Here is a 26,408-nt window from a genome sequence, read left to right as displayed (position 1 = left end):
ACCTTTACCAAACTAGCTTATTTATTCGGTGAACAGGCGGACAAACTTACCAGCTTACTAGTGTTCAGTTCGAATTGATTAGACTTAAAATTAATTGATCAATTTAGTTTGTTGATTCAGTTTCATATATGATTTTTCGTCATATATTAGCCCCTACACTCTTTTACCCACTTTCTACTTAACCCTATATTTTATTCAAAACTCTAGTCCTACAGATTTGCAAATCACAAGATCATAAGATTCAAATCTAATTAAGAGAGATAGTCATACTAACTTAATCAAATTCAGCAATAAGTAGAGGAAAGCAGTTATCAAAAGTACTTGAGGTTCTTTAATAAGCTAAATCAATAAATAACAAAATATCTAAATCCAAACCATAAAATCAACTAACAATATTCAACTCATCCTAAGCTAAACGAAAGTCATGAGTGTTTAGCTCATGATTTCAGCAAATAAAATCACAAATACTAAATTCCAAGTGTTAGACATGGCTAAATCAAAGAAAAATCAAAGTGTAAGTTCAATTGCCTTAATGCTCTTCCTTCCAATGGTTGTGAATGAAATCCTTGCTTCCAATGCTCAATTCCAGTGTTTTGCCTCCAAAAGTGTCGATTTCTCTAGAGCCAAAAGTTCCCATTCGGAGGTTTATGTGTTCTATATATACTTTTCCCGAAATCAGGGCACCACGTCGTGGTGAGTCCACCACGTTGTGGTCATCATGCTTATCCCGTGATCTCCAAGTCATCGAAGCTGATCGGGATTCTTCAAGTCACCACGTCGTGGTGAGATTACCACGATGTGGTAGGTATATTTTTCTTCATTTTTTAGCTTTGGTTCAAACTTCCATCTTCCAACTTCTTTAATCCAACTTCCAACTTCCTTTTTGCTCCAAGCATGTCTTTTAGTCCCTACAACATAATTCATTGCAATTAAGTGTCTTTTGTTCATATAAGGGCATAAAAGTAATAAAAATATTAATTTATGTTGTATAAATATGTATATAAATATGCACATATCACTTCTAAACGAGATTTACCTCTTCTCATAGTATGTCAATATGGTCCTTCCAAAAATTCAGAATATACTTCCAACTGTCCATAAGCAACCAATCTTTGCCAAACCTCAAATTATCCTCGACAATTGCTTAACCGTTTTAGTCATATTTCGTTCTAGTCCGTTTTCCCTCTTAATGCCCTAGGCATTTGGAAAAATAGAACAGATTAATGTTATAGCATATGTAATCAATCCTATACCCGAAGCATATGGGATACGATATATAATGTTCCACATAAAGACATGATACTTTACCAGTCTCTTACTATAATATTTCCATATATAGAATTTCCTTATGTTGAATCATTTCAACTTAACATTCATGTATGAACTTAACTAAATTTGATTAAAATCTCAATCTAAGCTTTTAGATTTGAAATGAAGTATGAATTCCTCTCCTTTAATTATAGCAAAACAACTTTTCAAACCCTGCAACTTTGTGAATTGAAACTTGTGTTTTCTATAATTAACATTGCTAACTTACAACACATACCATAATAATTATGCTCCCACTAGCATAATAATTACTATCTTACTAGCATAACACTTATGCTCCCACTAGCTTTGACCTGTACCCAGAAATCAGTTGGACTTCTAGAAATCAATACTTATTGACTTTCTTACCAAACTTCAGATTTCTGATACGAGATACTTCGATAAGACTTTATCTAGGCTTCTCAAACTCATACACCTTTCCTTAAATTACTCACATGTGTGTCTAAACAATTTTAGAACTTACAACAATAAGTCCCAAATGTTTAGACCTTTGCCATTTCTCATAATTCGAACTATGAAGAGGGATGCCGTAATCATAATCGAATTTGAGGATGCAAATATCACAATTGTTATCTCCTTAAAAATCTACTTAGTGAAAGCATTTCCCTTACAATCATTTTCATGAATTGGAGAGAAACCTTATGAAACTTAGATTTTTATGGTGTATGTGTTCCTATCCATGTGAATTTGTCAAAACCATAATCACAATACATGGTTAGTGACAAACCCAAACTCATATTGAGTGAACTTGTTCAATCTTAATTTCTTGCCACCTGGCAGCATAAGGGCCTACCATTGCTTCCAGGTTGTCATGCAAACAATTGAGTACTCATAGAACTCACAAACATCGTCAACCAACTAGAATGGCACGGAAACAAGAATATGTCAACACGATAGGTTACAAACCTCAAGTCGTGTGCTAGTGATTAACAATTGGTTTTACTCTTGATTAGTTCTTGAAACTCTTTAAGATCTTTAAGACTCCCACTGACCTCTTGAAATATAAGATTCCCTTGTCAAGAATCATTCTTTGACAAACAAATATTCAAGAGTTAGTGCGGTTTCTTATCAAGATAAACACCTCACATAATTGGTCTTAGTTGGTCTTTGTTTTATCCAAAACATCACAACTTACCAATTTCAAATGTACAAGAGTAGAAAACATTTTACTCTACATTTGATAAGTGTTATAATCCTTTCTTATGATTATGTCACTCAAGGCTCAATCTTGGAGTGTGACTCTAAGACTTGATTTTGGAACAAAGTATGATTTATCTTCTTGATTTAACCATTTCAACAATTCACGATTCCTCCTTTTAGCCATACAAATGCACTAAGATGTCCTTAGAGAATCAATTGTGATATGGTTTCATAATCCTTAAGATAATCATAAAACACGATACTCAAGTACTCTCCTTTCTTCTCAGATTGGAGAAACTTTTATCTTTCTACCAAATTTGATTCTTCTTATTTGTTTTGCCATACATTGAAACTTTTTCAATGATTCATAATTGCACTTAATCTTGTGAGTATAACCATATTTACTAAACTTTAGTAAACCATAACTAATAGTTTTATCGTTCTTTATGGTGGACCTGATCAGCGCACAACCAAGTGTACCCGATCCCCTAGTCCTTCACTTGACTCACATATACATGTGAACAAGGAATTAGTCTTAATTTCCCAAAGATGAAGTTCTCATACATCACACAATACAAGTTGCATGATTCTAAGTTTCTATCTAACTGAAATTTGGGTGATGAGAATCTTTCCTTATTTGGTAAATCTTGACACTACCACAAACGAAAGAATCAAATCCATTTTCCATATTGCTACCAATGGAAACATAAAAGCAGCAATTTTCACAAATGTCATTGTAAGGAAACTTAAAATAAGATAAATTTCAAAAAAAATCTTTATTTATAAAAAATTGCAGAAAACTTATCCTTACAATGCAAATACATATGAAAACTATGTTGTTATCTATTAAAATAAGCAATCTACCCGTTTGGTTAACGACCCTCCACCAGTCAAGGAAGCGGTGGGTGAGAATGGACACTCATTAAACTGCCATTTTATAGGCAGTAACCTTATACCCCCTTATAGACCGGCTTCGTGAATCAGGCCTACAAACGGTAAGACTGACTTTTAACTTATATATATATATATATATATATATATATATATATATATATATATATATATATATATAATTATTAAACTTTTAATTTTATACAGTATAAGGGTGTATTCTAACTTTTAAAGTACTAGATGGTTTAATCTATTAATAAATTATACTCTTAATTTAATTAAACTTAAACCATGTCATTATGGAATTATTAATTCTCTTTTAATTAAACACTTTAACTAATTTAATAAAGTCCATAAGGTGCAATTTGAACTAAAACTATTTAATTAATGTTTTAATTTATGAACCCAAGAGTTACACCTTTTTAATTACAAGAGTTTCTTAATTTGAGACTTTTCAAATACCAAAACTTGAGGGCAAGTTTTGTAACTCTTGAAAAACCTTTGATTTCCATAGCTTATCAGTTTAATGTGGTTTTTATGGAAAAACTTTTCATGTTCCATAACTTGAGGACAAGTTATGGAGGACTTTAAAGAACATTTAGATCATTATTTTTAATAAATAGAAAATTAATTTATCTATGATCTAGTTAAACTCATAAGTCAAGATAATTCATATCAACAATTTGCAAGAAACTAGTCTAATCATATAAACTAATACAAATCTTGAAAATTTTGACACTTATCTCTTAATTCGATAAGCATGATCACTACCATATCAAGAAAACAGATTTCATGTTTCAAAATACAGTTTGTGGTAATGATCCTAATCCAATTCTGGCCAAAAACTCGAAAATCTGTAGCCAGAGCCATCAACTAGACGAGTGCATGAACCTGACTCGTCGAGTTGGTCTATTACTGAGTGGACTCATCGAGTCAGCCAATGGACTCGGTGAGTTCATCAGTCAGAAGCTAGAAAATCGATTTTTTTCAACTCTGAAAACTAATAAGCATCAAGTATAATAGAAAACAATCATAGGCTCTGATACCACTGTTGGGTTTTATATACTACAACATCCTATGGTGCACATACAACCCTAAATGCTTTGGATCTATGTTTTCTCTAATTATACATACAATATTGTTTCCAAAGCATTAAGCCTACAACTAGCATTCAATTGACATAAACAACATAAAAATTGAGTTATAGAATTACCTCTTGTTGTTGCTTGTAGTTTTGGCCTTTAAGAACTTAGCACCTCAAGTGTGATGCCTCAAATGGTTCACAAACACCATGAACAAAGGAGGACTTTTGAGAGAGATTATATGCACTCAAAATCAGTTGTGGAACTCCAAGAACACACTAGAGTAACCAATTTTAGCTATAGGGTGACATATATATATATATATATATATATATATATATATATATTATAGGATTCTAAGAGTCATGGTAAAACCTTAATCCATACCCTTGGGCTTATTATCCATGATCCATGATTCATGTGGGCTAACTCTTTATGGATTCTTTGATAAACTTAGTCCATGATGTATCATAAGCCCAAACCATATATAACTAATTCACACAATTAGTCCCCATTAATTTAATTAGTCTATTTTGATCACTAAATTAATTATTGATCAATACTAGTTAAATCATATGATTTCATATTAATATATTAGAACTTATAATATATTAATAAATCATAAATAAAATCTTCTCAAAAGTGCATCCTATCAAATTGCTCTGGTGAAGGCAACCCAAATGGACCATGCTACTCTCGGGTCAAGTACATACTAATTATAGTTATGGGCTTAGACACCTATTCCAACAAGTTCTTCATTCAGTCTTTTGTGATCGAAATAAAATCAAAATTGGAATTGATTCAAGTGATTTCTGATCTTTTCATCTCATTACAATGTCAATAGAGATCATAACTATTAGCTTACTAAGGTTTCGTTTATGAACTTAACTGCAATTGGCATTTTTTTATCATAATCAATTGTGACTTTCTTAAGTCAAAGAATCGTATTTCACTGAATCAAATGGAAGATGAGCAAAGTGTTCCTGTTCAGTCCCTAGAGTTTATACAACTTAGCATATTAAACCCAATTCCTAAAATTCCTTCCAATTTCATGGGTTTTACCACTTTAATCCTTTCTACCCAAAATATTTTTATTTCTTATCTTTTTCTTGGTCTAATTCTTTCCAAACCCTTCTAATATTTGTTTCTTATTCTTTTCTTTTTGTCTAAACCTCAAAATCCTGAAAATCCATAAAGAATTTATTTCATTGTTTGTTCAAATCTGATGGATTTTGGAGATCCATATTAGCGAACTTGCTCTTTGTGATATAGTAGGTTATTAGTGATTCTTCTTAACTTTCTGGATTCTCTCCATGGTATTTGTTGAAGATACAAGGGGGAGTGTTCATTGTTCAAGAGGGAGTTCATATTTTCAGATCTTTGTGCCTTAAAGATGATAATTTTTTTAGATCTGATTTATCCCTTTGAAGATCCCACGTTTTGATGAGTCTCACAATTTAGGGGGAGATATGCCAAGAAGATTGAAAATCGTGATCTTCATCAGTTTCAACATCTAGGGGAGATTGTTGAGTATTTGAGATATTGAAACTGATTTGGCATTTCTGTTAATTATTGAAGACTTTTTAGTCTTGATAGGGTTTTGTATCTTTGGAAAATGTTTTATTTTCCCTATATATAGTCATTATCTTAGCTTGTTAGGTAAGCTTTTTCCTCAAAAAGGTTTCTTTGTATGTCATATTTCGAAATTAATGATATACAAAAACATTGACAAATTACTTGCAACTTTATGGTGATTGATTCATGATTGTTCTTCAAATTCCTCACTCGTCATCTCGTTTTTCGTCCTAACAACACCCCATTATAGGGTCCTAGGAGCAGCGCCCCTAGCAAGGTCCAAGGGGCAGAGCCCCTAGAGTTGGTCCTGCTGATTAAGCCATTAAATTCAAGATTCTCAAACTAATTTTGAAGATTAAACCCTAATCTTATTGATATAGTATTGAGGATGATCTTAAGACATATCAAGAGGCCATGGAGTCTCGAGATGTTGTCTTTTGGAACAACACTTGGGTATTGTCTGATTTGACACCGGGTTCTAAGCTACTTGGTTGCAAATTGATATTCAAAAAGAAAATAAATGTAAATGGGACTATTGATAAGTTCACATTCTGGTTGGTCATTCAAGGTGTTAGGTAAAACCCGGTCTTGACTATTTTGATACGTATGCTCCGGTTGCGCGTATTTAAACTATTAGATTGTTGCTTTCCTTGGAAAGTATCCATCAAATGGATGTTAAAAAAACCTTTTTAAGTGGTGAACTTAATGAAGAAGTTTACATGAAACAACCAGAAGGTTTCGTTATGCATATTGAAGAGCATATGGTATTTAAACTGGTAAAATATTTGTATGGATTGAAAGAAGCACCTAAAGAATGGTATCAAAAGTTTGATGAGGTTATTTTGTCTTCTACTTTCAAGTTAAACCAATGTGAAAATGTGTTTATAGTATATTTAATGATGCTACTAGTACAGGAATGATCATTTTCTTATATGTAGATGACATGTTGATTTTTGGTACCGAACAAGATCAAATAGATGAAACAAAGCAATTGTTGTCATTAAAATTCTCCATGAAAGACTTAGGAGAGGTTGATCAGCTGATGTAATTTTTTGATATAAGGATTAAGAGGGTGAACAAGGGCTTAGTGATGACTCAAGGTCATTATGTTGAGAAAATTCTCAAAAAGTTCAATTTTAGTGATTGTTCTCTTGTGAGTACTTCTATGGATTCAAGTGTGAAATTACTGCCTAATACTGGCATTCCTATTTCATAATTAGAATACTCTAAGGCTATTGGTAGCTTGATGTACGCAATGACGAGTATCAGGCATGATATTACTTATGTTATGGAAAAGTTGAGCAGGGACACTAGCAATCCTATTGCTCAACATTGGCAAGCGGTTAGTAGAGATTTTAATTATGTCAAGGGAACCACGGATTATGGTTTGAGTTAATTGAGATGCCCTCTTTTTTAGAATGTCATTTAGATGGAATTTGGATAACCAAGGTGGAGGACCATTCCTCAACTACTGGTTGGGTGTTCTTGCTTGGGGAGGTGTCATTTCGTACACTTCCAAGAAACAATCTTGCATTACAAACTCGACAATGGAATCTGAGTTTGTTTCATTAGTTGTTGCCGGTAAAGAAGCAGAATGGCTAAGGAATTTAGTCTATGAGATTCCTTTATGGTCAAAGCTGATAACACCCATATATATATATATATATATATATATATATATATATATATATATATATATATATATATGTATATATATATATATATATTGTGATAATGTGGTCGCCTTGGCTAAAGCTTACAACCACGTTTATAATGGCAAGTCTAGACACTTAGGTGTTAGACATAGTATGATTAGTGAACTAACCATGAATGGTGTGATTTCAGTAGAGTTTGTGAAACTGCAACAAAATTTGGCAGATCAGTTGACTAAAGATCTAACAAGAGACTTAGTGCACAAGTTTGTTGTTGATATGGGACTAAAGTCCATTAAATTATGTAATGTGTAGTGGTGTTGATTATGATGGCATGTGCGGAATTAGAAAGATCTAGTGAATCATCATGTAAAATCAAGAACACATAGAGTAAATAAATCTTTGTAAGCTCTTATTAGATCTAGAAAGAATATACAAATGGGTTTGTACAAATTTCTCTCTCTAGTCTAACACTCCAAATGGATTCACTTACATAATGGGAGTCACTCACTTCCTATTTATAGGAAAGACTCAACCCATTTACACATACAAAGAGGAAAGCCTAAAACACCACATCCAAGCATGACTTTGTACCCTAACATTCTCCCCCTCAAAGTTAGGATTGGATGTCCAGCTTCAATCTCCAACGAGCTAGCGCGATCAAGACCAAACTCCCCCTCGAAGTAACACCGGTCTTCAAATCCGCAAATGAATATTCGACAAACCCGAGAAGCTTCGAATACCCATCATTCTCCCTCTTTTTATAATCAAAAAATGATTATAAAACCCACTAAGGGTGAGAAGCGCTCGAGGAATGAACAATACAGTACTCCCCCTTGATGTGTACCAAAAATGAATCACCAAAAATCTTGCATGGAAAAACAATCACGAAAAAGCCACAAAAATTTTCCAATTTATGAAAATTTTTGACTTTTTGAGTGAAAGTTGCAAGATTTTTCAAAAACCGGGTAGAAATTGTCACTTTCTGAAACTTGCAGGGACCTATTGCACCAAAATAGTCAAATATGCGAAATTCTCCCCCATTTGCGAAACTTGGTAGAAAATGTAAATTCGCACAAACTGCAGGGACCAGAACTGGAAATTCTGCAATTTCTCAGCTTTTATTACCCATTTGCGAAGTTAGGTATAAACTGCCAATATTACGAAACTGCGGGTGTGTGAAATGGAAATTCTGTATTTTTGTCATTTTATGACCCCATTTGCGAAAGTGTTTCTTTGAAAGTTCAGGGATGCGAATTGACATAATCTGTTTCTTCTCCACTTTGCTTCCAGATGCGAACATCTTCAAAACATCACAGATTGCGAACGAACTTCCTGTTTGACTTCCAAATTGGTACTAGATACAAACTACCCATATCACATCCTTATATGTGAACCATTTTGAGACCCAGATGCGAACTCGATTTTGATTCACTCATATGCGAATCTTGTTTGACCATCAACCACAAAATTGTCATCATTCGCATTTCATTCACAATCCAAGGTTCGTTCATCAACATAAACTTTCAATTCCAAACCCAATCAACATCATAGAAGCAAAGCCTTCGCATCTTTAACCCCAATCTATACAACCTCATATGCGAAATTGATATTGACCCACAAAACCAAACCAAAACACCATTATGACCATAAATGCGAAATCACTTTATGCACATATCAAACTGTATCCAGTGCACCATGGCTTCGCTTTTTGAACCCGATAACAATGCCTTTCCAGTCGATTCTTAACATCCTTTAAACTCAATACTAGATTTCGAAATGAATTTGAAGAATCAAACAAAAAGCGTATGAACTGTCATCGGCACCAAGAATTTCAATCCAAGTAAATTCGAAATTAACCACCAAATTGAACAACATTTCGACATCCACAGCCCATGTTCAACTTGTATCAAACAATTTCAGCCTTCAATTTAGCGATTCATCAATTGAAGATCAAGTTTGACTTTCCTTTTCTGAGTTTGACTTTTTGAAATCGGAAGTCAACAAACACGATATTGATAAATCTAACCCAGAATTTCAGATCAAAGAGTGTTCAAACAACTGTTCTAACCATGTTCTTCACAAAAAATTGAGTTTCTTGATCAATTTGATCAAACTCAAAGAATGGATCGACAACTGCTTGATCATTATCGATCTTTTGAGATTAAACTCAATTTAACAAATCGATTCACAAGCACATCTTCCACAATCAAAATAATCAATCAGCTGATTTCTTCACTGGAATTTGAATACAATCAATTTCATCATATACGAAATCATATGAAATCAACTCCCGTTTTCAGATTGTCAATCGATCATCAATCGATTAAAAAAAATAAGACAAGAATGAGAACTAAAAAAACGGATTAAGAAGAAATATGATAATCCAATAGTACAAGTAAGAGATGCATATGTACATGTCGACTGACGAACAACAATTTGTAGAATCAAACGTATTTAACGATTTGTGGGCTCATACAAAAAATGAACAGTAACAATTAAAAATTGTTGGATTGGGCTTAAGGTTGGTTTTGCTTTGAAAACAAAACTTGTATGAACAATAAACGAATTTGAACATTAAGCTCAAAAATTGTTTTCAAGAAAAATTATTTAATCAAATGATTTTGAATTTGGTTTGTGCTTGATCTAAACAAAAATAATTGGATCAATCAATGGGGTTTGAAACGGATTTGATCCAATGAGGCAAATCGATCAAAAATGAAAAACGTAAAACACGAATCGAAATCATGGATGTTTTGGAATCCATTTGAGAATTTGAGTTACCTTCTTGATGAATCGAGATCCATTTTCAACAAACGAATCGAATTTAGAAGATCTTGGTTCTTTTGTCGGAATGAGAAAATCTCCAAATCGAACATTGTACCACCCACCATGCGAGATGTACAACTTATTCTTCGTGTTCTTCGTCGATCCTAGAACATCTTCAAAAGAACCACCAACACTTTTGGGTTTTGACTTCAAATTCAATGCAACATTTGGAGATTGTTACTTTGGAACCCAAATTTGTTTCACGGATTTTGATTTCACAACAACATTTGACGATTTTTGTGAATAAACCCGCTTGTTTTTGCGATTGATCTTCTTCTTCTTCTTTTTGTTTCTCATCTTTTTGCATCTTGAAGACTTGAATCCATGAACAAACCCACTTTCAACAACATGAACATTTTGAGTTTGAATCAAATCTTTTGGAGTTTGATACTTGTGAATTTCTTGAACCACCGGCTTCCGATAAGGAATCATTCCTTCAAACGAATCACATGAACACAAAATATCATCGGTTTGAACTCCAATCGAGCAAAAAACCTTTTCATCTTGAAAATCAACTTGAACCTTCTTATCATGAACTTCAAGAACATCAAGAACATCACATTGAACTCCATTGTCAACAACTTCTAGAAACTTAAGAGCACGAAGATCATTTGGGTTTTCAATTAGAGAAATGTATTTCTTATTGAACAAATCTCTTTCTTCTCCTTCCTTTTGATTTCTACTACGGACTAATATGGACAAGGCAATTTTATTCAACCATGCAATCTTACAAATTGGTTGAAATACCAAGCTTCCATGATCATCTTTCAAACCTCCATAAGAAACCAAATTACCCCATGAAATCAATTTGCTTAACACCAACCCATGAAATTGATCTTCATTGACCTTGTATTTGACATCTTCAACGATCACAATCCAAGAATCATATGTCAAACCCACCATGATCACAAAAACTTGAAGATTTCTAGAGAGAGAAAGTGATTTTGAATGGGTTTTCTAGAGAGAGAAAGCAAAAATCACTTGAATGCTAGTGAAGAAAATCGAATTATGAATAGAATCAAAGATGAATTCGATTTCTAGAATCCAAAAAATCTCTAAACCACGAAGATCCAAGATCATAAAATTAATCACCAAATCAAGAAAGCCATCAAGGATCAATTCTTGATCAAATCAAGAACACCCGCTCTTATACCAATTGTAGTGGTGTTGATTATGATGGCATGTGCAGAATTAGAAAGATCTAGTGAATCATCATGTAAAATCAAGAACACATAGAGTAAATAAATCTTTGTAAGCTCTTATTAGATCTAGAAAGAATATACAAATGGGTTTGTACAAATTTCTCTCTCTAGTCTAACACTCCAAATGGATTCACTTACGTAATGGGAGTCACTCACTTCCTATTTATAGGAAAAACTCAACCCATTTACACATACAAAGAGGAAAGCCTAAAACACCACATCCAAGCATGACTTTGTACCCTAACATAATGGTGAGACACCCAATTCCCTTCTAATATGACATTATGAGTTGAATTCAATGTGTAAAGCTCACACTTATAGACTGGAACACATAAAGTATACGTCCCATGTATGTGTTCGGTTCTACAAGTTGACCAGGTTGAAGTTTAACTTCTTAATAATTTATTTTGATAAAATGTATGTACAGATACATGAAGTAAAGGAGTTACTTACGTAATTGTGAAGTGTAGCCGCATTTCAAGAGGTTAGGGACTTGGCCTTGATACAGTCATGAGAGGATTAGGATACACAAATTTATAATAGTATCAAGTTGTATTTCTCTAGAAAGTTCAATAAACTAGTATGTAATTACTTCCAGATATTCAGTTAAGTTAACGGGTTCAATTCTTAGAACACCTTGATTCTCGAGTATTTGAATTTTTTGATACTAAGATGAGAATTCAATCATTTCGACATTTTCATTTATGTATTGGTTTGATTTGTTTAGGGAATTTTATGTTAGTTCATGGGTTACACTAAAATAGGGGAGGATTGTTGGTGATTTTAGTGTCACCTGATATTTGGGTAATTAGAACTAACATGTGAGCTAAGGGGCTTATCATTTGTACTATATATTATATATTATATGTTTAGTGAATGTGGAATGCATGCATATATAAGATCGAGTTATAAGCTTGTACGACAGAATGGTAGGGATCAAGGAGGTTGCGCCCCCTTGCAAGGTCCTAAGGGTAGCGCCTCTAGCGAGGTTCAAGGGGCAGAGCCCTGGCAAGGTTTGGGGTAACACCCCAAAAGGTCTTCAGAAATTTGAATTAGTTTCATTAAAACCATTGATTAAGCCATTAAATTTGAGATTCTCCTAACTAATTTAGAAGATTAAACCCTAATCTGTGATGCATATATACGGCTCCTCTTTTGAGTTGTAAATAGAACCTTCTTAGCTCTTCTTCTTCTTAAACATACTCAGAGAGTTCTGGCGATTTGGCTTGTGTTTCTGTGCCTAGATAGATACGTGTCCTTTTGGATTATCTTAATCTGAATTTCAGTAACTCAGACATAGGGTGGAAATATTAGTTCGGAAAGTGAAATTACGAGATCCATAAGGAATCCAATTCTCCACCATCATCCTACTTTTACTACTCCCCCAATATACATTACTAATCATCTCAAAATATTAAAATATACATTACTAATCATCTCAATCTGCCTAATATTTTTCCTACACAACCTCTATCTCCAAACACCTCAAACTCCAACCCCATAATGAGTCCAACAACATTCATAAAAAAATTTAAGTTCGAACCCTATGTCCTCAAAATCAAATCTCTAATAGAAAATCCAAAATCTTAATGAATCAAACCATTTCATTCGTTGTGATAGAAGCTTAAAATGAAGAAGCATAGTGTCGGCATAAAAATTGAGAGCAATTACTCTTAATTGTTTGAATAATCATTGAGAAGTAATCTCATTATTGAATTACATTGCATCTTATGAGGTCTCACTTGATTTGAAAATCATGTACAATAAATCTTATTATTTATTGGCATTGCATCTTATGAGGTCTCAAGCGATCTTATCGGATGTTGAGGTTTTATGTTGTGACCAGTATTCGTTAACGAGTTGTGCAAATAATGAAGCTGGTTCGTTCATCAATGTTGTGGGCTTCTCATATTCCATCACCTTTCCTGTAAAGTAGAAGCAATAACCATATTTTTACATCAAAATGATGTAAATTTTTATATAAACATTGATTGATAGCCAATCCATTAGACTATTTTTAACATAAAAGAGTAATCTTGATCTAATTATTACTTCTAACATACATGGATTTATAATAATATTAGTTTTTTTTAACAAATTTTACTCACATTTTGTATATAAACTTTATAAACTTTGATATTTGACAACTATAAACAAAATTAATTATTCGTATATAATTAACTTCAAATTAATTATCATATTATTAAAAATTTTATATATATATATATATATATATATATATATATATATATATATATATATATATATATATATATATATATATATATATATATAAACTTCGGGCAATGCTGGCAAGTCAAAATTCTTAATATGAAAAATGTTGAAAGGTTTGATCGGAAAAAGTTAGTGTATTGGTGATTAAACCACAAAAGTGCTCAAATCAGAATGCTTTTAACATAATTTGCGTATAATTTTTTTAATGAGTTTGAATCATAAAATTATTACTATTATTAATATTATTATTACATTTAAAATATCATTATGCAATTAAAGAAAGTAATAATTCATAATTTCTAAATTTGAAGAGACCAAACATTAAAAAAAAAAGCACTAAATATGTTTAATGAATCGTAAACACTAAATTTAGTGTTTTATTATTTACCAATACTAAAATGGTGTAAGAAACCATGTTGGGTTAGAAATGGCTAAAATTTGTAATTTGATTAAATATTAAAAGTTGCATAATAAATTAAAAAACTTATGCTTCAATTTTTCTTTCCATTCCAGCTGAAGAAAAAAAAAAGCACTCCCGCTAAAGAATGAAAATTAACAAAAAGGTGAAAAACTCACCATCCTTCATAACAAGTACCATTGAGCAGTCTATAACGGTTGGTATTCTGTGTGCAACTGTAATTACTGTGCAATCTTGAAATTCTTCTCGAATAGTTTTTTGAATAATTGTGTCAGTTGCATTATCGATTGAAGCTGTGGCTTCATCAAGTACAAGTATCTTTCGCCTTTTCAAAAGAGCTCTTCCTAAACAGAACAGTTGTCGTTGTCCCAAACTCCAATTCGATCCATCTTGCACAACTGTATTTACAATTATACAACCTCCAAATCTTTAATCTAACAAATTGTAAAAGCATAATGTAGTGTTTGGTGTACGCATTAATCGAAGAGGAAGTGAAATGGAGCATTAGGATTGAATAAAAAAAATCCACGTGTGGTTGCTACTTAGGAATATAATGGAGTACTCATGGAATGTGATTCTGTTTCCTTTGCTGATTTTCATTCCATGGGAGACGGGTGTTTTTATGTCATACCTTGATGGAATGGAATGATATAAGCCCAAAGGTTAACTATTATTAATTAATTTTATTTATATAATCTTGAACAATAAATCAATAATATTTTTAAAAAGTACCAAAACTTCAATTCAATAGTTTTCTTGTTATTTTCCAAGAATAAGTAAAGCTAATTTTTAGTTTATAATTCTATTTGAAGATTTTATGGTATTTAATGTGAAATAATTTTTTTAGCAATTTCTTAAATTGATTAATAAAGTTTTTTTAACTATGAAATACATATTTCATGGATTTCAAATGATACGAAATATTTTTGTATGCAATTTATTCAACGGTGTATTTTGACTTGAATAAAATTTATTTCCATAAAGTACCAATTTTTTTATTTGGTTTTCTAATTCTACATATAACATGTTTGAATGGTTGGCTCATTCCGTTCCTTCAACACAAACATTATAATAAAATGTAATCCCATTCCATGATACTAAACAAAACATGCATGTTTCTTTCTTACCTAACGAATCCAACCCCTCTTTTTTATCTTGAATCACCTCTTGAAGTTGGCATTTTTCTAGAACCTAGAAGACAATAAGTGTGTTACCATTTGTTAATAATTTTAATTAGCATGCATGTGTCCAACTGAAATATGTTACCTTCCATAGTTCTTGATCACTATGCTCTCCAAGAGGATCAAGATTATATCGAATGGATCCACTGAATAAAGTTGGTTCTTGTGGAATAATACCAAAATTTGATCGAAGGTCATGGAGTCCAATTGAAGTAGTATCTACTTCATCTATAATGATTCTTCCTTCTGTAGGTTCTACTAATCGAAACAAAGCACTAATTAAAGTCGTCTTTCCACTCCCTGTCCTTCCAACAATTCCAATTTTATGTCCCCCTTCAAATACACAGTTGATTCCTTGAAGAACTAATGGGGAATTCGGTTGATATCTTATCTACATTGTACAAAAAAAACCAAATAGTCGATAAATCTTGAAAGGTTATTTATGGTGAACAACATAATGAAATTCTTACGTACCTTTAGGTTTTGGATAACAATTCTACCAATACTTGGCCAGTTTCTTGAAGGTCGATTTTCTTCTATGATTTCCGGGGCTTCACTAGGGATATGCATGTATTGCTCTAGTCTTTCAACCGAAACTATCAAATTTGATAGTTGACATTGGAATTGAACGGAAACAACTAGGAAAATATTCAATGAGAGCCCATAGGAAAGTGCCATTCCAATAATTCCTATGATTACAAGACATCAACGTTTTTGTTAGGGTCACATTGGCTAATTAAACAAGGTCTCATCTGCATCTTTATACGTATCCAACAGTCTTCTTGTACTTCTTGAGTTTACATAGTTTGAAATCACTAACCTGAGTCAGAAGCTTGAAACGGAAGCAAAGTTATGGCTAAAGCAGAGCTTGAAACGATAAGAGCACATAGCATTTCTAGACGTTGGATTAACCATTCGTTTGCTGAAAAACTATGAAAAAATGGACTTGAGTTGTTGTCAATAAGGTGCAAATGTTCTAAAAAGAAACGGTCTTCTTCACCAAAAGCTCTAATGGTAACCACTCCAGCAATGGATTGTGCAAGATGGCTTGCTACTAATGACTTACTTGTACCATCTAATCGCATCAACTCCTTCGCAGATGCATAGTAGAATTTCTATGTGAAAAAATAAAGACTACATGAGTGTTTCTTTTTCACTTAACGTAGAAATAGAAAGTCGGAGAAAATTAGGTTTTACGCATTAAATCTTAACTTTTTACAAATTTGTCATGGTTTATTTGTTAGGTATTACTATTACATGCATATGTATATAGAAGTCTAGGAATCCGGTTTTTTTTTTACCTGTAGAAGTATTGTGACATAAACCGTTGGAATGATAATGAACAAGATATGCCAAGTTAGGAATGTCAAGATTCCAAAGCTAAAGTATGTGTTCATCGTTGTGCCTATGCCAACTGTAAACTTCATTGCCAATTCAAGATCCACAATGCTGAGATCCGATGACACCTAACAAAAGTAGATTCCTAAGCTTCTTGTAGCTCATTGGATCATAAGTTCTTTTTGGAGCGTTTTATGTAAGGAAAAAAGAAAAGGTATGCCCCACCCATATGTGAGGTCAAAATGGTAATATGTACAATTTAGGTAAAAAGACTAATTACCCGGCTAATGATTCTTCCCACAGGTGTCGAATCATAGAAGGCCATGGGAGCTCGGAAAAGAGATGTAATCAACTTGGAAAACATTGCAATCGATGTTTTAACCCCTAATTTAACGATAAAATAAGATCTACCGAATAAAAAGAACATCATCACAAAACCCAACATCATGTATACAACCAACATGTTCCTCTGGTTTACGCTTCCACCTTGTACTTCCTTAGCCAACCATAGATTCTGAAGAAAATATCCGATGATGTATGAGAAATGTGACAAAACTGACATAGCGAAGTAGAAGAATCCATTGCTCTGGCTAAGATATTGTTTGTAGGGTTTTAAACCAGTGTCCCCTGCTTCTCGTTCTTCTTTCTTAATCAGTTGTTCTCCTAACGAATGATTTGATTCCATCTTTTCTTTAGGGTTGATTTGTTTAATTTCTTGATTTGGGGATTTTGATAATTGTTGAGAATCATTAGTTGCTTGATTATCTGAACCAGAAGTATTGCTGAGTGCAATCACGAGGTTTTGGAACTCTTTACATGTATTAAGCAATTGATCATATGTTCCTGTTTGAATGATCTTCCCATCTGCCATTAACTGTCAACGGAATCATTAAAATATCAATTGATAGTTTTAAATGAGTAAATTATTGAGAAAATAAAAGTATCAAATATAGTATTGTGCTTTTAGAAACAATCATTTTATAACATTTTTAGTTAAAACTTAAAAGATGCTTTTTTTTATGATTTTTGAAAGTTTTCTAGAAAATTAATCTTATAAACGATCAAATATAGAATTTTACTTTTACAAGCATCTTTACTTTATAATATTTTTTTGACCATTTTTATAGTTTTCTAGAAAATTTACAAAAGAAACAATCAAATATAGCTTTTTACTTTTAAAAGCAATCCTTTTATAGCATTGTACTTTATAAAATCCTATTGGAAAATATTGTTTTATAAATCATTTATGTTTACTCCTTCCTACTGAATTTTTCCTTTTAATCGACCTTTGTAATCTAGTTAGACTAGTTTGTTAATAAAATAGTATAGTGTTAACAAAATACGGTATTTTATTTTTAAAATATTGAATATAATATTCTTACGTGATGTTTTTAATGTTTGGTTGGAGCTGGAAAAAGATATGGTGTTAAAAATCATCATTTTGATGGTATTTTTGGTGCTAAGGTTAGATCCTTCCTTAGGGAGAGAGTGTTTTCTCCATTCATCCCCCAATAGAATGAAAATTTATAATGAAACTCATTTTTATACATAAATTTTTAAATGAAACAAATAGTTTTTCTTAATTTCCAAGATTTTAGTAGTATTATAATTTATTTTCTAATTAACTAGAAACTTCTTTTTGTTATAATCTTATTTAGGGTTTAATGAGTTTTTACTATTTTTAGTTTTTTTTAGTTTTTAAAAGGTTAATAACTACTAGCTTTAATTAAATAACTTGTAGAATATTTTAAAACTATATCTTGTATCAACATTCTATGTTAAAGTTCATTTCATTCCTTTAATACCAACCAAACATAATCATTTATTCACTTAAATTGTTTATTTCATTACTTCGACCATTCCATTTATTTTATATTATATTCCATCCAATCAAATAAATACTAAAAGCCATTTCACATATAGAAGAAATCCTAGTTTATAAGTAGCTCACCAGAATATCATCAAAAGCAGGCAGGAAATCGACTTGGTGAGTCACAAGTAACACCGTCTTACTCGATAAAGCTTCCATGATGTATTCCTAGGAAAAGAAGAAGCATGTTAACAATTAGATATGTAAAGTCCTAGGTTTTCTCTCCAAACAAACTTTTGAGAAAGAGATAGAAGACCCCAAAATATATAGAGATTGATGGGCCCTTGTGTAGTCAATATGGGACCCACCAACAATAACATTTTTTTTCACATATTGAATAAAAAAGTATGAAGGATGATTACTTTGAACAAACTGGCTGCAGTATGTGCATCAACCGCGCTAAATGGATCATCCAAGAGGTATATATCCGCATCTTGATATAATGCCCGGGCAAGTTGAACTCGTTGCTTCTGTCCACCACTTAGATTTACGCCTCTTTCTCCAATGATTGTTTGATTGCCAAATGGGAACATATCGATATCTTTTGCAAGTGAGCATTTTGTTACTACTTCTTGATATTTCTCCTCATCCATCAACTTTCCAAATAGAATATTGTCTTGAATTGTCCCTGTTTGGATCCATGCCGTTTGTGAAACATATGCCACCTTCCCATTAACTTCAACCTAAAAATCGAAAATCAAATAACAAACTAATAACACATAATGTTTAGGGTTAAACCCCATCTAAGACCCTAATACCAAAACTCTTTTTTTTTAGTTCAAATTTGTTGTTAAATCAGTACAACCCAACACCTTCTTGCACCATGGGCTGGAAAATGAATCTATGGTTATAACAAAAAATGTTGTTAAGAAAATGGTTGCACCAAAAATTAGAAAAAAGAAAAAAATTATAATGTGTCGATAAAAGTTTTTAACTTTTAGCTTATGAGAAAAAATTCAAATTAAAAATCAACTTCTTTCAACAGCATAAGATTAAAGCAGTATAAGATTAAAGACAAAATTACTTCATCAGTAGCTATTTGTGTAATTTTACAATCCAAAAACATAAAGTTTTTTGCTTTTAAATTTTAGATAATTTTATATATTTAAAAAGCATTTATCTATTTGTATGGAACTCTTCAACATAAATAAAATACTATTTTTGCCATAGCACAATAAGTTTGTTTAGGATATTAACAGCAAAAAATTAAAAACTTACTGTTCCTTTTATGTTGGGAACCTCTCCAAGAATGGCGGATATAAGAGTCGATTTACCAGACCCAACCTCGCCGCATATCGCCACTTTTTTTCCGATCAAAACTTCAAGATTTACATCACCCAGAGTCGGTTTTGAAGAATCATCAATCCACGAAATCGACTCACACTTGATTATCAAAGATCGATCCTCCACCTTTACATGATTCTTCCTTTCCTTCTGCAACTCCGGCGCCTGTAAAAACTCAACAACACGACTTAACGCAACCCTTGCTTCAATAAACACCGCCGCAACATCAGAAATGTTCTGAATCGGCTCTTGAATGATCCGAATCGTTGCCAGAAACGTAAACACGTTACTCGCATCAAGCTCGATTCCCAACAAATAACACGTCCAAAACGTCACCACCGATACAATCGCCGGAGACGACCAAAACATAAGTATGAGAAACCCTCTTTGAGAGATAACCGCCGATAACCATTTCATCTCTTCGTTTCTTAACTTTCCGGCTGCATCACGGAAATGCGTCTCCCAAGCGTACAGCTTTAAAACCTTCATGTTTGAAATCGACTCTGTTATGGCCTTCAGCCGCCGGTCTTGCGCCGCCATGAGCTTCGTTAGGTGCTTATGCTGCAACTTACCCAACGGAATGTTTCCGACCACCGTTGATATTATCACTAACAAAGCTGCAATCGTGGCTACTCCGACTGAATAATAGATTATGAGAATCCCTAAACTGATCTGAAGACCGATCGTCCATATCTGATGAAACCAAAACGGAAACTCGCCGATTCTGGTAGTGTCGACGGTGGCGTAGTTCATGATTTGACCGGGGGAGTAACTCAGTTTAGCATCGTTTGATAGCCGGAGTTGCTTCTGATAAATCGCTGCACTTAACATCGATTTCACTTGGAGTCCGATGACTCTATTCCGAAACTTCAGTTGCCTCTCCGATATCGATTCCAGACATTTCGCTAGAAATAACCCTAACGTCAGAAAATACCCTTCGTGTTCGAAACTCTGCTTCCCTTGACAAAATCGAATGAACGCTCGAAGAATCAAAGGACCTGAAGCCATAGCGAGGACTTTTATCAGCGCAAAAAACCCAGTGATTACGAGCTTTTTCGATTGCCAAACGAACAACGTTGAGAAAATCGCCGGATCCGAACAACTACGATCACCGGAAACGCTTTTTTCTCTTCGTTTCTTCATCGTCTCCATGAATCTGGAATAACATTCTTCTGCTGTGTCTTCTTTTCGTAACTTTGGGATGTCTTTGTCATCAAGAACTTTACTTTTGCCTTTGATTAGCAACGGATTCAGCCACCAGAATGTGAACTTACTTAACGTTCCGGCGTTTGCCATCGGAGTAACATTTTCGTTCGTTTCAGATGGTGGATTAGCTTGCAGAGGTTCATAAAGTGAACCATCTTCCATTATGCAAGTTCTTTTCCGATGAAGCTATGAACAAATAAGAATAGAGTCGGTAGTTATGTTCTAAAACCGATGAGTCGAGTTACGTACGTGTACAGGCATCGATGCATTTAAAATTGAAACATTAGCACTGAAAGATCATAATCTGAGTAGGTAATTATGTCAGTCGGAAGTCGGAACCAATGTGAAAAAGACAAGCAGAAAACAAAGATACTTATGTTATTTTAGTGGTTTTAAAAGTGTGAGGTATATTATAATTCAAAATTGGCTTATATTTTTGTCCATGTTTGAATGGAAAATGATTGTTATATTCTGTAGGGCTGCGCAAAATCTCACGCGGTGTCCAAAACACTATGTATCGTGTGTGAATGTAATAATGTTTGTATTCTTAATGATATGATGATTTATGTGCGTAAATGTAATAATGTTTGTATTCTTAATGATATGATTATTTATCATGACATATCCCTTACTAGTTAATTAATATTATTTTTAATAATTAGGTTATAATTACATACTTTACTAGCATATTTATAATTAATTATTCATAAATTCTATTTACTAAGATATTAGTTATTTTATTTATTAAATAGATAATTTATAATACTATTTTTATAAAAGATATATAAATATTTTTATTCATTTAAAAAAAAAGGTTAAAACACGACACAACAATAATAAAATAATATTTTTACATAACAAATAAGAACACAAAACAATAATAATAAAATAAAAGATATGTAAATATTTTTATTCATTAAAAAAAAGATAAAACCCGACACAACGTAACAAATAATAAAAAAAAAGTTCAAATATAAAATAATATTTTGAGAAGTACGAGACCTAAGTTGATTGTATAAATCAAAACGCGGCAAATATATAGTTTGTCATGTAGATGCAGACAAACTTTTACAGACATTCCAATATACTGTGATAGGAGGCATTGGATAATTTCCTTTCAAAAATACCGACATATAATGAATACTGTTTACAAGTGCCAACGTAATAAATATCGATTTTTTAATAGAAGTATCTTTATCTCGAGCAAATACGTTGATTCCAAATAATTTAAACATCTCTATATACAAAAAATAAAAACAAATAATTTAATATTTTTAAAATTAAAAAAACATGTATTAACAAAAATTAAAGATGTACAATTTTTAAAGTTTGTGTAATCTATTAAAAAACATCAAAAATTAATTATATACAATTTTTAAAGTTTACGTAATCTATTAAAAAAACATCAAAAATTAATTATGTACAATTTTTAAAGTTTAAGTGACCTATTAAAAAAACACCAAAAATTAATTATGTATAATTTTTAAAATGTATGTAATTTTATCATAAAAAAAGTCTGACGTTCTTTTGTTAAAATAAATAAACATATATGCAGAAATTATATAAATATAAATATAAGGGTAAACAATGTCATTTTTTATAAATAGAGAGGTTATTAATGTAAATGTAAAAAAAGAAAAAGAAAAAACTGTTCGCATAGTTCGAGAAGCTTGTCTTGAGGATTTGTTTTTCTAACAAAAGCAAATTGATTTTTCCGTGACATTTATTCAAAAGCTACAATACCACCTAAAAAATAATAATTAAAGGCATAAGATTATTCAAAATAGGGTATTGTTATTCCTACCTTATTTTGAATAATCCTATGCCCTTTAATCATTATTTTTAGGTGGTATTGCAGCTTTTGAATAAATGTCACGGAAAAATCAATTTGTTTTTGTTAGAAAAACAAATCCTCAAGACAAGCTTCTCCAACTATGCGAACAGTTTTTTCTTTTTCTTTTTTTACATTTACATTAATAACCTCTCTATTTATAAAAAATGACATTGTTTACCCTTATATTTATATTTATATAATTTCTGCATATATGTTTATTTATTTTAACAAAAGAACGTCAGACTTTTTTTATGATAAAATTACATACATTTTAAAAATTGTACATAATTAATTTTTGGTGTTTTTTTAATAGGTCACTTAAACTTTAAAAATTGTACATAATTAATTTTTGGTGTTTTTTTAATAGATTACGTAAACTTTAAAAATTGTATATAATTAATTTTTGATGTTTTTTAATAGATTACACAAACTTTAAAAATTGTACATCTTTAATTTTTGTTAATACATGTTTTTTTAATTTTAAAAATATTAAATTATTTGTTTTTATTTTTTGTATATAGAGATGTTTAAATTATTTGGAATCAACGTATTTGCTCGAGATAAAGATACTTCTATTAAAAAATCGATATTCATTACGTTGGCACTTGTAAACAGTATTCATTATATGTCAGTATTTTTGAAAGGAAATTATCCAATGCCTCCTATCACAGTATATTGGAATGTATGTAAAAGTTTGTCTGCATCTACATGACAAACTATATATTTGCCGCGTTTTGATTTATACAATCAACTTAGGTCTTGTATTTCTCAAAATATTATTTTATATTTGAACTTTTTTTTATTATTTGTTACGTTGTGTCGGGTTTTATCTTTTTTTTAATGAATAAAAATATTTACATATCTTTTATTTTATTATTATTGTTTCGTGTTCTTATTTGTTATGTAAAAATATTATTTTATTATTGTTGTGTCGTGTTTTAACTTTTTTTTTTAAATGAATAAAAATATTTATATATCTTTTATAAAAATAGTATTATAAATTATCTATTTAATAAATAAAATAACTAATATCTTAGTAAATAGAATTTATGAATAATTAATTATAAATATGCTCGTAAAAGTATGTAATTATAACCTAATTATTAAAAATAATATTAATTAACTAGTAAGGGATATGTCATGATAACCTAATTATTAAAAAATAATCATCAGGGGTAGTGATAAATATAAAAGGGATAGGAATAAATGATGCCTTCTCTAAATTATGAACTTCAGTATTCAATATCATGGGTGCCTATGCTAGTACCAAAAGGTTTGAGGGAACGGTGTCATCGAAACCATATTTCATTCACTACCACATAAATGACACGTCACTTTATATCATAAAAGTATGGTTCGTTGTCACACCTAAGAAGTAGTCGCACTTTATTTTTAAAAAATTTAATTTAAATAAAAACTTTAACTTTCATAAAAAAATCATAACATTTCATTAATTAAAAATTAAAATCCATTACATTACATTACTTAAAAAAAAACATAACATTATATTTAAAAAATTCTAGAAACTTAGGAAAAAAAAACTAGAAGATTTAAACCTAAAACTTAAAAAAAAAAAAAAAAAAAAAAAAAAAAAAAAAAAAAAAAAACAAAAACAAAAACAAAAACAAAAAAAAAAATTAGAAACTAAAATCAGTTAGTCTCGTATTAAGGGTGTTTGAATTTGCGATTTCAAAAGCACTTCTCAAATAATTATTGGATTAAAGTAATGAGTACTTAGGTACTTTTACATTTACCTAAAAAATTATGTTTTCTACAACAATTCCTTGCATGCTTCTCTAAATCAAATTATTTTTAATGAAAATGAGTTTGTCAAACACTAAAATTGTTTTTCATTTCATGATCTTGTTGTCATGTGGAGCAATGATTTTAGATAGCAAAACATTTGGCCACTTTAACCCATCCATGATGAAGTAAAAAACATATCACTTAATTCTTGTTGTAAAGGATTGTTAATCACATTGTGAAGGTTTTAGTTGAAATTTTTTTGTAAAAGTAAGTTTCATTTTTAGTCCCTTAGTATAGATAGCTCTATTAAAAATGACTTTTTTTGCTTTTTTTGTCCATGTAGTAATATTTTAAAGCATTTTAATTTATTGGTTGTAAAATGTAGAAGGTTGTCCTAAACAGAACTGTCAACCCATTTAACAAGTCATAAAGTTTTATATTTATTGGAAGTAGAAATGGTCAGCCTAAACATGTAACCTTTAAAACATATTTTTATTAATAATCTGAAAAACCACAATTGGATCTACCTTTTTGATTTGAAATCATCACTTACAGACAATAAGTTATGTAGCAGAACATGTTGTGTTTTAGGGTTCTTTTGGAATTGTGTCTTAAACCTTCCGGTATGTATACAAACCTTATCTGTTAATCATATATTTTTTTTACTTTATTTATTAAGATATTTGGTGTTAAAATGTAAACAATCTAGTGATCTACTATTTAGATGAATCCTCATTCTCACCAGCTCATACTTCGGAAGCGCAAAAGTTCTGGTAAATAATCGTACTTTGTACTGTTATTTTTATTCTTATTAAGACATTATGCTCCAATAAATTTAATCCATTTATTGTACTTTCTTTTTTTGTCTTTATTGAAAAATTGTTATGTATTTATCGAAAGTACATTGCTATTATTTTATAAAGAAGGTATAAGAAAACATTGTTATGATTTTATGTTGTTAAAATGAAGACTTATCGAATTCATTACTTATACATCCATTCAAGTGACTAGAAGCAGGTGGGTTCTGTTTAATGTCATTTATGGCATGATCATTATTATCCTTTTAAGTGTAGAATATGTAATACATATAATTTCCATTTGATTTCTTCTTTTTTATGCTTGTATCAGGTAAGTAGGTGCTAAAAAGTATAATTGAAAATTGGCTTATATTTTTGTCCATGCTTGAATGGAAAATGATTGCTATATTCTGTAGGGGTGCGCAATATCTCACCGTTACAGTTACTGTCAAATGAACCTTGTCTTTGCCCTTTGCGACGTCGTTCCCTCGCGAATCTGAAGGAAGACGATGAAAATATGGATTTGCCATTGCCAGCGCCACCGGTATCTCCTGGACCGTCGAGGACGGTGGTGGGTGAGGGTGTTTTGGTAATAATGTTGGATTCTACCATTGCTAGTCTTGGAGGAAGCTCCAGGCATCTGTTGGCGGTGGTGGTGGTGGGGTGGAGGATGAGGTTGGTGCAAGGTCGGGGCTTACCTGGCTGTTCTTCCCACCGGAAGGGAACGGAAGCTGAGGTTTGAAGCGGTGGCGTTAGCATACCAGATGGTTCAGGGAGGCGTGGTAGTGCCATGGAGAAG

The 26,408-nt window shown here is 31.6% G+C and overlaps 1 protein-coding gene across 1 annotated transcript; it reads right to left on the bottom strand.

The window, feature by feature from the left end:
- Positions 1 to 13,324: 13,324 nt before the first annotated feature.
- Positions 13,325 to 21,593, bottom strand: LOC145057026 (ABC transporter C family member 10-like). The gene is made up of 11 exons (XM_079004777.1): positions 19,961 to 21,593; positions 19,105 to 19,425; positions 18,824 to 18,910; positions 17,153 to 17,746; positions 16,836 to 17,000; positions 16,355 to 16,649; positions 16,009 to 16,223; positions 15,620 to 15,925; positions 15,481 to 15,544; positions 14,512 to 14,751; positions 13,325 to 13,625 (listed from the first exon to the last, which is right to left on the bottom strand). Exons 1-11 carry the CDS (start codon positions 21,392 to 21,394, stop codon positions 13,504 to 13,506), a joined length of 3,843 nt encoding a protein of 1,280 aa, XP_078860903.1. The 5' UTR covers positions 21,395 to 21,593; the 3' UTR covers positions 13,325 to 13,503.
- Between the last annotated feature and the right edge of the window lie 4,815 nt (positions 21,594 to 26,408).

The sequence above is a fragment of the Lactuca serriola genome, chromosome 6 (genome assembly GCF_051521515.1).
Source record: "Lactuca serriola cultivar US96UC23 chromosome 6, Lser_US96UC23_V15, whole genome shotgun sequence".
Classification (NCBI taxonomy): Eukaryota; Viridiplantae; Streptophyta; class Magnoliopsida; order Asterales; family Asteraceae; genus Lactuca; species Lactuca serriola.
This window is presented reverse-complemented; position numbering and strand designations above follow the sequence as displayed.